Source organism: Cotesia typhae, unplaced genomic scaffold, assembly GCF_013202065.1.
Source record: "Cotesia typhae breed Kobodo isofemale line unplaced genomic scaffold, CoteBio_Ctyphae contig_20, whole genome shotgun sequence".
Classification (NCBI taxonomy): Eukaryota; Metazoa; Arthropoda; class Insecta; order Hymenoptera; family Braconidae; genus Cotesia; species Cotesia typhae.
This window is the reverse complement of record NW_027423725.1, coordinates 5183690-5198732: the sequence shown is the minus strand read 5'-3', so window position 1 is coordinate 5198732 and position 15043 is coordinate 5183690. Positions and strand designations below refer to the sequence as shown.

At 27.6% G+C, this 15043-nt stretch overlaps 2 protein-coding genes across 5 annotated transcripts; both read left to right on the top strand.

The window, feature by feature from the left end:
• The first annotated feature begins 657 nt into the window (after positions 1-657).
• Positions 658-3696, top strand: Cog6 (conserved oligomeric Golgi complex subunit 6). Of its 2 annotated transcripts, none has more exons than XM_074259160.1 (6): positions 658-815; positions 1186-1275; positions 1338-2193; positions 2462-2859; positions 2924-3247; positions 3372-3696. In XM_074259160.1, exons 2-6 carry the CDS (start codon positions 1189-1191, stop codon positions 3603-3605), a joined length of 1899 nt encoding a protein of 632 aa, XP_074115261.1. In that variant the 5' UTR covers positions 658-815; positions 1186-1188; the 3' UTR covers positions 3606-3696. The 2 variants fall into 2 exon arrangements, with proteins under 2 accessions (XP_074115261.1, XP_074115262.1); XM_074259161.1 differs by having other exon boundaries at positions 709-812.
• Positions 3697-5117: 1421 nt separating this feature from the next.
• Pkn (serine/threonine-protein kinase N) lies at positions 5118-14897 on the top strand. Of its 3 annotated transcripts, XM_074259582.1 has the most exons (12): positions 5148-5167; positions 5311-5597; positions 6201-6329; positions 6423-7944; positions 8015-8286; positions 8720-8878; positions 9408-9725; positions 9799-9950; positions 11777-11996; positions 12066-12173; positions 13442-13582; positions 13645-14897. In XM_074259582.1, exons 2-12 carry the CDS (start codon positions 5574-5576, stop codon positions 13786-13788), a joined length of 3189 nt encoding a protein of 1062 aa, XP_074115683.1. In that variant the 5' UTR covers positions 5148-5167; positions 5311-5573; the 3' UTR covers positions 13789-14897. The 3 variants fall into 3 exon arrangements, with proteins under 3 accessions (XP_074115684.1, XP_074115685.1, XP_074115683.1); XM_074259583.1 differs by having other exon boundaries at positions 5118-5597; positions 8051-8286; XM_074259584.1 differs by lacking the exon at positions 8720-8878 and having other exon boundaries at positions 5118-5597.
• Positions 14898-15043: the final 146 nt, after the last annotated feature.

Below are 15043 nucleotides of genomic sequence, written 5' to 3'. Positions count from 1 at the left end.
AAATTAAATGTCATAAATTTACCAACTAGTCGACATGTTTTTGTGACGCTCGAGATGCTTTTTTCCGGAAGTTTTATATTCTTTGGTTCGAAAATTTTTTTAAGACGTAATTAAAAAAATAAAATTTCTGAAAATACAATTGCTACATAGTAAACCACATGATCTACCCGTTACTTGTGTAGTAAATGTTGCGATCATTAAATTTCATAATGAGAGTAATATCTGATAATTTCTAAGATTTTTCTAAGAATAAATTACTACTAAAAAATACTTTCAAAACATATATTGATTGATTAAAAGTATCTGTTTTTTTAATTTAATCTTTTTCAATAATTTTTTAAAGCTTTTACACAGTTTTTAAAATTTCCCTGTAATTCTTTTTTGTTAAGGAAATTCATAAAAATTATTAGGCGTATTTTAATTTCAGTATCATGAAATTTTTTTATGTAGACTTTAACATTAGAATCGTTGTAACGAAAAAAGCGTTGTAAATATTTACAGAAATAACTTCACAACTTCGTTATATATCTTGTAACTTATAAGCAAGAAAATTGAATAGTCACGTGCATTGTGGCACGTCAAAACGGTGACAGCTATTATTGTAATTATTGTATTTATCCGACGGTGCTGTTCGTAGCGGACTTTCGAGTAAAACTCAAAAATATCAGTAGAAAAAACTTTTCAACGTGTTTCGTGTGTACATACATCAACTATCAATAGTTGGGTTACAATAATAATAATTTAACTTTATTTTGATTTTTTCAGATAGAAACTTTGATTGAAGTTGAACATTCAATTATAATTAACAATTCGTGGTAAATTAAATTAATACATTTTTTTTTTATTTCATAAGTAAATAATTATTAAAAAAAAAAAAATCTTTTAGCTAGTTAAAACTTTTATGATTTGTTTTTCTTTTCTTTTTTAATTTTCTTGCAATTATTTTCCATTGACAAAAATCATCAAAAAGTGTCAGTAGTGTGGTGGTATCATAGCTATGATTAGAAAAAGGGATTTAAAAATATTACCTCCATGCAAAATTTTTAATCTGTATATTATTTAAAATAAGCTTTTTTAATCTTTTCAAATCATTTGGCTCATTTCAAATCTTTTTTTCTAATAAGTCATATTACTTATCATATATAAATAAATTTTTTCATGACAATTTTATAATTTACAATATAGGATATGGCTCTAACGTTAGAAAAAAATCAAAATACTTCATCAGTAAAACGTGTAAATAACTTACTTGAATCCAGACCAGAGAATGATAAGGTAATAAGTAAAGAAAACAATAAAAAATAATAATTTTATTAATCTATATAATCACTTCTCAGGAAGCTCTGGAAGCATTGAAAGAATTATCGACATTTTTTATCGACAACACTTTGAATGCCCGAAGAAATTTATCTAGTAATATTGAAAAAAGAAGTTTAGTTATAAACGATGAATTCTTATCAATATTCAGAGAAGTTAAATCAACTTTAGATGACATTCATAGTGACGTTTTATCAATGAATAATTCAATTCAGTCAATGACGAACCGGTTACACACGACAAAAGCTCAAACAATAAATCTTATAGATAGAACAACAAAACTTCAAAATGAAAGTAAAAAATTATCGATGCAACACGATGTTGCTCAGGCATTTATAAAAACGTTCCAGTTAACTAAGTATGAAATAAGAATTTTACATGGGTTAACTCGAGAAGAACCAATAACGGAAGAATTTTTTACTGTCATAACTCAGCTGCAAACAATTCACACTAGTTGTCGAACTCTTATGCAGTCTGGTTATCAAACTCTTGGTTTAGACGTAATGCAACGAATGACCTTGTTGCAAGAAGCCGCTCTTGAAAGACTGTACAGATGGACACAAAATCAATGTCGGCATATTGAAAATGAATGTATTGCTCCATTATTAATAAAAGCTATGAATAAATTACAAGAAAGACCTATTCTTTTTAAATATATCATTGATGAATATTGTACTGCACGAAGATCAATAATTGTTGGCTCTTTTATTGATGCTCTTACACTTGGAAGTACATTTGAAGGAAGTCGCAACCCTATTAAACTACGAGCTGATGATCCGACTCGTTATATTGGAGACATGTTAGCTTGGCTTCATCAAGCAATACTTATTGAAAAAGAAAATCTTTTAACTTTGTTGAAAACCTGCGATAAAACTGGTTTGTCTTTTCATTCTATACATGTATAGTAAGGTTGCCTTATGAATTTTTTTAGTTCATGTTTTAAAAACTCTTTTTTTTATTTGTGACAGTCCGATTTTTTGGCAATTTCGTTATTTTCTACTATAGAAAATTACTTTACTTTAATTATTTATTTAAATAAATAATATTTCTTAACATACTTCACATGTGCAACCAATAAAAATTTTAATTATAAAATACATAATAATCGTATTGTTCTAATGATTATTTTTTATTTATTTTACAGGTATTTCTGACCAAGTAAAACTTGCTTTAGGAAATATTACAGAAGAACTTTGTTATCCTCTAAAATCTCGAGTAGAACACATTCTTGCAGTGGATGCTTCTGCCAGTGTTTTTTATTCTGTGATAGCTCTTATAAGATATTACGTTACAATTTTCAATGATATTATACCAGAAAGTGCTTTTATCAAATATTTGTATGAATTATTGGAGTTAAATGAGAGAAATTTTATTTCTAAATTACAAAGAGAAGCACAGATGGCTTTAGGAGAGCGACCAGAACCTCCTGGACATGATTTAGTACCAGCTGCATCTGTTTCAAAACTTTTAACATCACTCAATGAAATTTTATCCATTGCACTTATTGTTACTGGTGACGATAGAGAAAAATATATAATTCAGGTATTTTATTTAAAAACTATGTGGAAAATTACATCACATTACATTAACCATTATTTTTTTTTAGATTGTATCATATATAATTGATCCATTACTGCACGAAATTGATGAAACTGCGGCGAGACTACCAGTAGTTGACATGGCAGTGTATCTTTTAAACTGTTTAAATCAAATTCATTCCACTTTATCACTTTATGAATACATGGATCAAAGATTAGAAAGATTGCAAGCTCAATCCGATGCCCAAATAGATACTTTAACATCCGAAATTGCAAGTTCTCTTGTAGCTAATTTAAATTTAGGACCTATTTATACAATACTACAGGGTAAAGAACATGGTCCTCTATCCGGAATTCCTGGGATGGATTCTCTAAGTGTGAAAGAATTTAATGTAAGTATTTTTTAAAAATATATATATATATATATATATATATATATATATATATATATATATATATATATATATATATATATATTAAGATTGAAAATTAAAAATATTCAATTTTTCATTTTAGAATAAATTAGAATCATTTCTATTGATGCCCGATTCTTTTCTGTTACCCCAAATAAATTTACTTAAAAATTGTAATCATCGCTCGACTGTGTTGGAACGATCTTTTCAAGTTATAGGGGCTATTTATAAACAACTGTATGAAGCTTGCCATGACCCTATGAATCAATACGAAAATCCTGATAAACTATTTGTTAGAACACCTGATCAACTTATGGAAAAACTTTTGTCCCAATAATTCTGCTAAAACAAATATATTTTCTTCTGATAAATTAAAGTATTTTATAAAATTGTTGTATTCATTTAATAAAATAATCAAATTATTAAAAGGTTTTATTGAATTTTATCCCAGTCGTAGGTGTTCGATAGAAATTAAATTTACTGTCATTCGGAGGCTCTGACGCTTGAGTCCTTCCATGGTTCCAATTACTAAAATAATTGACTTATACGGTCAGAGTCATCATTAATTTGAGAAACATCACAATTCAACGATAATAACTATCATGGTACATTAATAAGTTATTTATGGATTATTTATTTTTGTGAATACTAAAAATAGAAATTATTTTATTCACTATTATTAGAAATGTTAAAAGGTAATTAGATGATAAATTAAACTCATGCAATCTTTATGTTATTACGTTTTAACGTCTTATTTTACTTCTTTTATTGAAAAAATATACTTCTGAAAACTAAAAAAATATATTACCAAATAAAAAAAAAACATTTATTAGACAATTTATAAGTAACTATAAAAGATTAAATTACTTTATTGAAAAAAAAATATTACTATCGATTATCAACAACCTACACATGGATTACTCTCTAACATTTTAGTCAAATCACATGATTTTTAAAATCATGTATTTTTTCACTTATTTAATTTTATGAGATTTTTTTTAATGTATTTTAAGATGGTTACTGCAAACTTGCAGCATTTAATCTTTAAAAATTCGTTAGTCACGAGTTTTTGAAATTTCTTGATTTGATAGATGTAAATTTATAAAATTTATAACTTTTACTTGATTTAATATCATGAAATTTACATAATTATTCATTTGTTTGTTTGTTTGTTTGAGAAATGTAGTTTAATAAAACAAAAAATTTTATTTAGATTTGAAGAAGATTTTTGAGTGTTTTCAGTGGATGATACTTTTGATTATTTCCAAAAAAATATAAGGTAAAAGACTCAGTTATTGACATTGGCCTAATTATTGATATTTGCAATTTTATTTTAATTAAAAAAAAAAAAAAAAAAAAACAAGTTAACTCTAATAAATTAATAAATATAATTTTTGAATTATAAATTTTATTGGTTTTTTGAGAACATTTAAATTTGTTAATCAGAATAAAATTGCAAGTGTCAAACAACTAGACCAATGTCTATAACATATTTTTAAATAAATTAATTGTTTTAAAATAAATGAAAAATTTGCATACATAAAAATTATAAAATAATTTAAGAAAAAATTTTGTATATTTTTTTTTTAATAATTTATCTATTGAAAAAATATAACTAAACAAAAAAAATTAAAGTAATAATTTTAAAATGATAATTTTCAATTTTTTCATCATTTAACTTTTCGCGGCAATTAGAAAAATCAATATGGCAGTGAATATAGAAAATCTAATTGGTTTAAAAGTCACGTGGCACTTGACGGCACTATAGTGTAGATTTCTGATTGGTAATGAAATCATTTACAGTCAGTAGTCAGTATCAAACAGTATTCCATCAGATGCGGTGGAAGGGTGGAATATAGTTGCATTTGTTTTTTATCTGATAATAGTTATAGGCTATAGGTATATTGATACTTACTGTACACCAATTGATATCTCTTTATTTAAATTTCAATAGTCTTATCAATCTTACTATTAATCTCAATAAGTGTAAAAATAAATAAGTTTTATTAAAATAATTTATATTTATATTTGTTTGACTTTAGCTCGAATAAAAATTTAAAAAGAGAGAGAAAAGATTACGGTGTTTGGTGATTCGTAGAATACACCTGGTGAACGAAAAAAGTAGTGATAATATTAAATGAACATTATTTAAAATAAGTGGTAACAGAGTATTTTTAATTCATCGATATGAAAAAAAAATTTTTAAATCCCAATTGATTATTTGAAATTATTATGAAATGATGAATACCGTACGAGAGAACACAGAACATAGATAGAAAGTAATCGGTCAAAAGTGGTGACCAAGATGGCGGAGTCAAGTTATTATCAGGTGAGTTGATATTTTTAAATGAAGTTTTTTTTCCCAAAGTACTATGAAATAAAATTTTATTAAAGTTTTCCTCCTCAATTTTAGGTAATTGGTTATATATTTGGTTGATTGACTTTAAATTGTTGAGATACAATAATATAATGACGGATAAATAAGTACTCCAATTTACTTTATTTGACAATTCTAATTGTTTCCTCTCTATATTTGTCTCATCACTTCGCTCCTCTTTGGTGCTTCTCGCAATGCTTCTCCTCTCTTTTTTCATTATTTTTCTCTTCTTATTTACCATCGAGATTTTTATAGTTCAGAATTCGTGGCTGCGTGAATGATGAAATATTAATAAAAAAATCAAATGGAAAAAATAGAGAGAAGAAAGTAGAAAAAAAAAAAAAATAAGATTGTTCCAAATGAAAATTTTAAAGTAATTTTTCTATTGGCTAAAAACTTGAAAAAAAAAAAAATATATATATATATATATATATATATATATATATATATATATATATATATATATATATATATATATATGTTCTTATTTATTTATTTATGATTTATAAATCAATATGAAATAGTGATGCTCAAGGTAATAATGTTTTATTTCAGAATGATTATTCGAGACAACCAGTTGTGACAGAATTGTCACAAAAGTATGGAATCGCAGGGAGTGATCAAGTGCCTCTTCCAGCACGCCTTGATGAATTACGTGAACACATTCGCCGTGAAATACGAAAGGTATGATAATTTAATAATTGTTAAAAATGAATTTACGTATCTAAAAATAAATTTTTTAAAATACAAAAGTTGATTAATGTAAATTTAATTTAGGAATTAAAAATAAAAGCTGGTGCCGAGAAGCTTCGTGAAGTAGCATCAGGGCGTAAAGCATTGTCGGATGTTGCTATAATTGTAAAAAAAGCTAATAGTAAATTAAATGAATTGCAAGCTGAACTACAACAGCTCGAGAGTCAAATAATTTTAACTCAAGGACAACCACAAGCATCACAAAGAGATTATTCTAATGGTCAAGATACACAATCATCACCTGTTGATTCGTCATCTCCAAGTCAAGAAGGACTTATTACAGACTTAAGACTTTTATCTTTAGAAAAGCAGCTTAATATTGAATTAAAGGTAAAGCAAGGAGCTGAGAATATGATTCAAAGTTTAACGAGTGGACATAGAGATAAAAAATTATTACAAGAAGCTCAGCAAATGCTGGATGATTCTCGAGCGAAAATAGAATTTCTTAAAATGAGAATAATGAAGGTTCGACAAGCAAGACAACAACAAAATGCTCGGGGTGAATCGCCTTTTCATAATGGTGAAGCAACTGGTAATAAAGATAAGTATGAACCAAGCTTGGAGTTGGCTCTTGAAGAACGAGTAGAAGAACTTCGTCATAGATTAAGGATTGAAGCTGCTGTTGTAGAAGGAGCTAAAAATGTTATTCGTCTTCTACAAAGTGCCAAAGTTGCTGATAAAAAAGCCCTTACTGAAGCTCAAGCAAGTCTTTCGGAGTCTAGTCGTAAGTTGGACTTGTTGAGAATGGCATTAGATCTTAGAAGACAAGAGCTACCACCTGACAGTACTACTGCTGTTCAATTAAAACGAGAATTGGCAAATGTTCAATCTGCAAGTCCTCTACCTGTAACATATACATCTCTTCAACCGTTTCGTGGACCTCTTGAGGGACGTACTGCTGTCCCGGTCTCTGTTTCACGATGTGCAGCAGTTACCGGACAGTTAGAAGTAAGGTTAATGGGTTGTCAAGATCTTGCAGAAGAAGTACCAGGACGAACACGTCGGGAACATCATCCTGCTAGTCCAGATCTCCGGAGTTTTGTAAAAGGTGTGACAGGACGTAGCTCGAGTAAATCATATAGTGTTAAAGATGAAATTTGTAATGACATAATGGCTGTCATTAAATTGGATAATCAAACGGTCGGTCAAACTAGTTGGCGACCATGTTCGCAACAAGCTTGGGACCAAAGGTTCTCTATTGAATTAGATAAATCTCGTGAACTTGAAATTGGAATTTATTGGAAAGATTGGCGTTCACTGTGCGCTGTTAAATTTTTACGTCTTGAAGAGTTTATTGATGACGTACGACATGGTATGGCGCTTCAGCTTGAACCTCAAGGTTTACTATTTGCTGAAATTAAATTTCTTAATCCTATGATTTCAAGAAAACCAAGACTTCAAAGGCAAAGAAAAATATTTAAACAACAAGCTAAAAATTTCCCTAGAGCTAACCAAATGAATATTAATGTTGCTACGTGGGGAAGACTTCTGAAAAGATCCGCACCTTCATTACATAACACCAGAAGTTCTGAAAGTCCTCCATCAGGTAGATTATTTTTAACTATTGTACTTTTATTTATTTAATAGAAATAACCTTATTAAGCTACTAACAATAGGTGCACAAGCGTTACAACTAACATTTGATACACCAGTTGAAGATAAAGCCGAAACTCCTGGAGAGTTACCAGATCCTGAGAAAGGAGGACTTAGTGGTACTCGTCCTTTAGGAATGTCATCATCGTGTAACAGCTTGTCAACACAAAATCATCCACCCTCACTTCCATTAGCTCCACCACCACCACCACCACCTACATCTTCGACATCTTTATCTAAAAAATCTTCTACAAACTTGGCAGCTCTACCACAACCTCCTAAACTTGATCACGATGTAAGTATCATAATTAATTATTTTAATTATCTAATTCACATTTATTTCAAATAAAAGCAAGCATCCACTTTTTAAATGTAGATAATGTATGTACACTTTAAAAATATTTTTTAAGTTTACAGTAATATTTAAGTAAAGCAGTTATAACTTGCGGTGATGGTGGTAATGGTAGTAATGTTAGTCACTACATTCTTTTCAAAAAAAATTTTTCCACTCAAAATTAAATTAATTAATATTAAAGTAAATTAAAAAAAAAATAAAATCTTAATTCATGATTGACAAAAAAAATAAATTATATAACGATTGTCTTTTCAAAAAAAAAAAAAAAAAAATGTAAAACTGCTTAAATATTTTATTAAAATAAAAAGTTATGAGGAAAAAGACTCTGAAAAATAGCATGAAACTGGTAAGCAGGGAGAATTTGATAATGTAGTTACAGAGTGCACTTAAGGAGTTTGATTTTCTGCACAACGAGGACAAAATGGGTGCAAATTTAAGACCTCTTGTCACGGAGCCTCGCCCCGTACTGATAGCGCCACCTTCTCCGCGCACTCCCTCGCCTCAACCTGTGATCGAGTTCCCTGAAGATGAGGTAGATAGGAATTATAAAAAAGTGCTATCGGAACAAAAAAATCTAATAACATTTGTGTTCATTTCATTCTTTCATTTTCATCATTCCACTTTATTTCAATATTAAAATGGGTACCCTTACACTTGACATTCTATTTTTGTTTAATTCTACAAGTAACTTGGTTTGCTTTCGATTCCTGGAAACGCTTTATTCATTTCAACAAAACTGATAAGAAAAACGTTGAATACATGACATAAATATAACAAATGCATGTGACAAATCTTCTTCTATGACATTTCCATATTGTGTTACTAAAAGTCGATGTAAATGTACTACTATAACATCTTACTACTCTTCTGTTATTAACAATGGTAAGGAAAATATTAGAAAAGTGCTTGTCCTAGAACTATTCAGTTTTAACGAATAAAAAAACGGATGCTTAGTCACCAAAAAATAATATCATGTTATTTAAAAATACTTTTAAAAACATAAAGAGGGTTTCTTTAATTTGTTCTTATTAATATAATTATTGATTTCTCTTTCTATTTAGGTTCTATATGAAATGCCAATAAGACCATTGCAATACCGAGATAGTGCTTATGAATCTCGAAGACAATCACAACTAACTGGAATGACATTAGATAACTTTCGATTACTATCAGTTCTCGGTCGAGGTCATTTTGGCAAAGTTATTTTATCACAGTATAGAAATACTGGAGAATATTTTGCTATAAAAGCTTTAAAAAAAGGAGACATTATTGCCAGAGACGAAGTTGAATCTTTGTTATCAGAAAAAAGAATATTTGAAGTTGCTAATGCTACAAGACATCCATTCCTTGTCAATTTATTTGCTTGCTTCCAAACTGAGGTAAACATGATTGATTTTTTACTTACTTTAATTTTAAACTAAATAATAAAAAAAAAATTATCTTATAAATTAGGCACATGTTTGCTTTGTCATGGAATACGCTGCGGGAGGTGATTTAATGATGCATATACACGCAGATGTATTTGGAGAACCTCGTGCTGTTTTTTATTCAGCTTGTGTCGTTTTAGGACTTCAGTATTTACACGAAAGCCGCATTATTTATAGGTATAATTTATTTCAAATTTCGATTATTTGTTTATCATATTTTAATCTATCACTCGGCTTATGTATTAAGGGGCAAACCTAGTTATTAAAAAAAAAAAACTACTGTATCAATTGTTTTACAATTTTAAGGGTATATTTATACATATTTTAAAAATACGCAGTAAAATTTTTGAAGAAAAAAATTGGATTTTTTTCGAGTTACGCGCGATCTCCGACGGCGTTAAAAAAAAGGTCTTCCACTGATGCAGTGATTCTGGCCTTCTCCGTGGGTGAAACTAAAAAAAGAAAATTCTCGTTAAACTATGGGATATTGTCCGTACAAATGACCTACGACTGAAAAAAAATGTCAAAAATTGACAAAACGGTAGCTTTTAAAAAAAAAAAGTTGAATTTTACCCAAAATTTTGGTTGTTTTTTACCTGCCAAAATTCAATTTTTTATCAGATCAAAAAACTGGTAAGTCATTGTATGAAGAACTATATACAGAACATGCAGAAAAAAATTTGATAGTGATCGGATCATTTGTGTCCGAGTAATCACTGCAGCAAAAACGCGTTTAAAGATAAAATTATTCCATTCTAACTGCCGAGCGGCTACTCTTGGAATGGCTATAACTCGAAAACTATTTGAGATATCGATTTAAAATTTTAGTATGTTATTTTTAAAAGTATAACCTATCGAAATATGAAACAAAAAAAATCGATTTTTTTTAAACTTCACACTAGGTGTGCCCCTTAAGTAGATATTTCATGATGGTATCAAACTTGAAATTTTTCTTATTCACTTGTGATACTATTTTAGAAATTTCGAGTTCATTTTTCTATTCAAAAGATTAAATGAAAATTTTATCATATATCAGTTTTATGGGAATTCAAAAACCTTTTTTAGTATCTGAGACATTTATTTTTATTTCATATTATATAGAAAATGACTATTTTTTATCGAGTAAGGTCGAATGTTTATTTTTAAAATAATAGATTCTATTTTTAGTGTAACTTCTAAACATGATTTAAAAAACACCAATAAAATATTATATTATTTTAGTAACGTTTTTTATCGCAATTGTTGATTAAGAATCAAAATTTTTATCACTGGCATCTGAAAAAAATTTTAGTGAACTAATTTCGCATTAACAGAATATCTATAAAAACAGACTCTAAGTTGTTACAGTAGATGTACTAAATTTTTATTAATTGTTGAATTAAATTTCAAACTTTTAGTAACGTTTTCAATTCTCCCTCGAAACTCCTGAAAAATGAAAATTTGAAATTCATAAGCGAGTAAAGTCAGTTAATCGTTATTCTACTCTAAAAAACAATCAAATTCTAAATATACGTATTTGAGTGTTCAGAAAATCGACCACATCTTTTTAAAGAATATTGAAAATCTCGGTGTGAGCTCTCTATATTAACATTCACAAGTATTTTCTCACGATTTTCTATTTTCCGTTTAAATAATACAGAAACTTTTTTTTATCAGATTGAATAACTTTAGAAAAAATATTTTACATCGAAAATATCAGAGAATTTTTGTCGAGAATTCAATTTCTCACAAAAATATATTGTACTCATTGTTGCATCTAGATTTTGCTGGTAACTGAAAAAATTTCATAGCTGAAAAAAAATTTTTTTATAATCTTATTCAAAAAGGAAATAGAAAATCGTGACGAGTAGCAGGACATAGCTCTCAGAACGCTCTATCAATTTTTTAATATAATTGGAAAGAAACGGTCGATTTGTATACATATTATTTGAAATCATTAATTTTAGTTAATTCTATTTTATAAATGATTAATTTTTGTTTTCTTGTTTTTCTTTTTTTTTTAGAGATTTAAAGTTAGATAATCTTTTGCTTGATACAGAAGGTTATGTTAAAATTGCTGATTTTGGTTTGTGCAAAGAAGGTATGGGATTTGGTGATCGAACAGGAACGTTTTGCGGTACTCCAGAATTTTTGGCTCCTGAAGTTCTTACCGAAACTTCGTATACTCGAGCAGTTGATTGGTGGGGACTTGGTGTTCTGATATTCGAAATGCTAGTTGGAGAAGTAAATTTTTTTCAAAAACTCATTCATATTTATTTATTTAAGATTTATTTAATACTTATTTTTTGACAGTCTCCATTCCCGGGAGATGATGAAGAAGAAGTTTTTGACTCAATTGTAAATGATGAAGTTCGTTATCCACGTTTTTTGTCACTAGAAGCTATTGCCATTATGAGAAGGGTAAGATCTTGTTAATTTATTTAATACAATAAGTCATTTTATGTTTAGTCCACACTTTTGAGTTCAATACCTATGACTTTGTTAAATAAATTTTCTGTTGAGTGTTATGTAGGTCTTACGAACAATATTTATTCGAAATTAAAAAAATTTTTTGTATCAATCAGAGAAAAGTTATGAGTTTTGTGAAAGTATTTTTAATTTTTAGAAAAATTTATTAAATGAGACGTTTTTTAATTTCGATATATGTAAACCTTTCATAACTTTTGAACAGCCTGACCGATTTCATCGCGGTTGGTGCCATTCAAAAAGGCTTAGCCAAACTTAGATTGTGAATACAATTTGGACCAATTCGGACCAGTAGATTTTAAGAAATCTCAAAAATACCACGAAACAAATTTTTTTGAACTGTAGTTTTTTTTAAATAACTTTTAAAAGACTCTATCGATCAACTTCAAAAACTAATTAACTCTTAACACCAAAAAACCACGTCGATCGCCGCTAAGCCGGTCAAAATCGGTTGATTCGTTCGTGAGTTATCGTTGACGAAAGAAAACCGAAGAAAGTGTTTTTTCGGAATTACTCCGAAATTCCTAGAATGGCCTTCAGGGTCAACCGTTTTCCTAATTTTTTTTATCTCAAAAATTCATTTCTTAACATATTTTACTTGTAGAAAAAAAAGTATGTAATTCAACTCAGTTATGAAATAATTAACTTCTAAAGAAACAATATTTTAATGTTTCAGTGTAATAGATAACGATTGCTTGAAAAATAGGTGTTATTTTTCAAAAAGTTAAAAAAAAAATCACAGATAACTAGAAAGTTTTTTTTTGTAAAAATTCCGTAACTTATTGAGGTTGAGTAAAAAAAATTAAATCGTTTTAAATAAATGTTTTTAATAGGATGCTACATCATAAAAATTTTAAACAAATCGATTTGTAGGACTATAGTGTCACAACTATTATCACATGATAAACTCTTAGCGTATAGTTATACTATCAGATACATTTTTTAAATTTAAAGTTTACTTGCGTATGAGATTATAACTAAAAAATCCTTGTTAGAATTGTAAAAAACTAAACTAACATCATACAAAAACTAGTAAATAAAAAATAAATCTAGATATTAATTAATAAATTATGAAAAATTTATCATGTTCAAGTAGTAGGAATACATTAACAACAAGCTGAAATTAAAAATTGAATTTTCAGAAAATAAATTTTTGGATTAATTATTAAATTAAAAACTTATGACTTAAATTTTTTTGACAGTTATTACGCAAAAATCCAGATCGAAGGCTTGGTAGTAGTGAAAGAGACGCTGAAGATGTTAAGAAACAATCATTTTTCCGACATATCGCTTGGGATGATCTTCTTCTTCGACGAGTAAAACCACCATTTGTACCAGTAATTGTAAGTTTATAACTTTTATTAATTGTAAACCAACATTAATTAAATTATTATTGATTTTTTAGCATTCAGTCGAGGATGTTAGCAACTTTGATGAAGAATTCACGTCAGAAAAACCTCATTTGACACCACCCAAAGATCCACGACCGCTCAGTGAACTAGAACAAGGTCTATTCCGCGATTTCACATACATGGCTGATTGGTGCTAATACACCTAAAATAATGAGTGCATATCTTGAAGGCGAAAAAAGTAAATATATTTATGAACAAAGCAGTTGTCACGATCAAATACTACTGATACTCGGTTCAAATGTATATTTTTTAAAATTATTTTTTTGACTACGCTAAGTTAGTTACTCAATGGATCAAAATATAATTAATTGCATATTATTATTGATTACAAAAAAAGTTTTTAATATTTATATAAATTCTTTAAATTCTGCCTTTAATTATCATATAATTATAATACAGGCGTTCTTTTCGTTTATGTTTTTTTAAGGTAAATTCCGTATCTCATAAGATAGAAATTTTCTAAGAGTTTAATCGATTAGAAAAGTATTTTTCTAACATATATATTTAATCATGTAAATTTTCTGTTACTTTTTCAAAATTTTTATTTATATATATTTGTCTACAGTTTATGCGTTTTCTCGTATTAGTTATTAGACATTGAAAAAATATCTACATATATTTCTAAACAAATACTAATGATTAGATTTATTTACCAGTGTTATGCAATCTAAATATTATTTTTATGTGATTTGGAGTTTTATTGAATTCACATTTACTTTCTTTTACTTTTTCAAAGCACAAGTAGCTATTTTACAAACAAATTTAATTTAATTGTTTAAATTATAATATTAATATAAAGAGGCCTTTATTCTAATCAGAACTCTAAATATTATTAAAAATGACTTAAAATGCCTATTATTTTGTTGTGATTATAAAACAAAACAGAAAACAAATCAAACTATTTGTGATATTCATAGCAGAATTCAATAACTGTAATTTTTTATATTGTCTTGTTCAAACTGAAGAAAAAAGGCATATCTATTTTGATATCTCACAACAAAATGCGATTTTATAAAATTTTCGCTGCTTATAAAACCGTAAAAACCACTATCTTGTGACCAAATATATTTTTCCATACAAAATATTCCTGTAAAAAAGTAATCAAAACTTTATGTTAATAAGTGTACAATAAAGTGGCCTTAAAAATTGGTATAAACAACTTTTTAGATACATATATCCTAATAAAGTTTTTGTCCAAGTGATTGTTTCACTAATAACAAATCTATAATAAATTATGTAAATAATACATTATGAATTTTCATTATATTTCACGTACTAAAATCTTCATTAGATTTTTTTTAAATAGTAAAATTTTTTTTTAAAGATCCGATAATAAACGTATTATAATTTTATAAAATATAAATTACTAATCAATGATAATAATTATCATAC

Excerpts from the sequence above, each read along its gene's own strand:
- Pkn (XM_074259582.1), top strand. The coding sequence starts at position 5,574 with ATGGCGGAGTCAAGTTATTATCAG. Across the intron at positions 7,945-8,014 it reads TTCTGAAAGTCCTCCATCAG|GTGCACAAGCGTTACAACTA; the intron begins GTAGATTATTTT and ends TACTAACAATAG. Across the intron at positions 13,583-13,644 it reads CACCATTTGTACCAGTAATT|CATTCAGTCGAGGATGTTAG; the intron begins GTAAGTTTATAA and ends TTGATTTTTTAG.
- Cog6 (XM_074259160.1), top strand. The coding sequence starts at position 1,189 with ATGGCTCTAACGTTAGAAAAAAATCAAAATACTTCATCAGTAAAACGT. Across the intron at positions 1,276-1,337 it reads CCAGACCAGAGAATGATAAG|GAAGCTCTGGAAGCATTGAA; the intron begins GTAATAAGTAAA and ends ATCACTTCTCAG. Across the intron at positions 3,248-3,371 it reads TAAGTGTGAAAGAATTTAAT|AATAAATTAGAATCATTTCT; the intron begins GTAAGTATTTTT and ends TTTTCATTTTAG.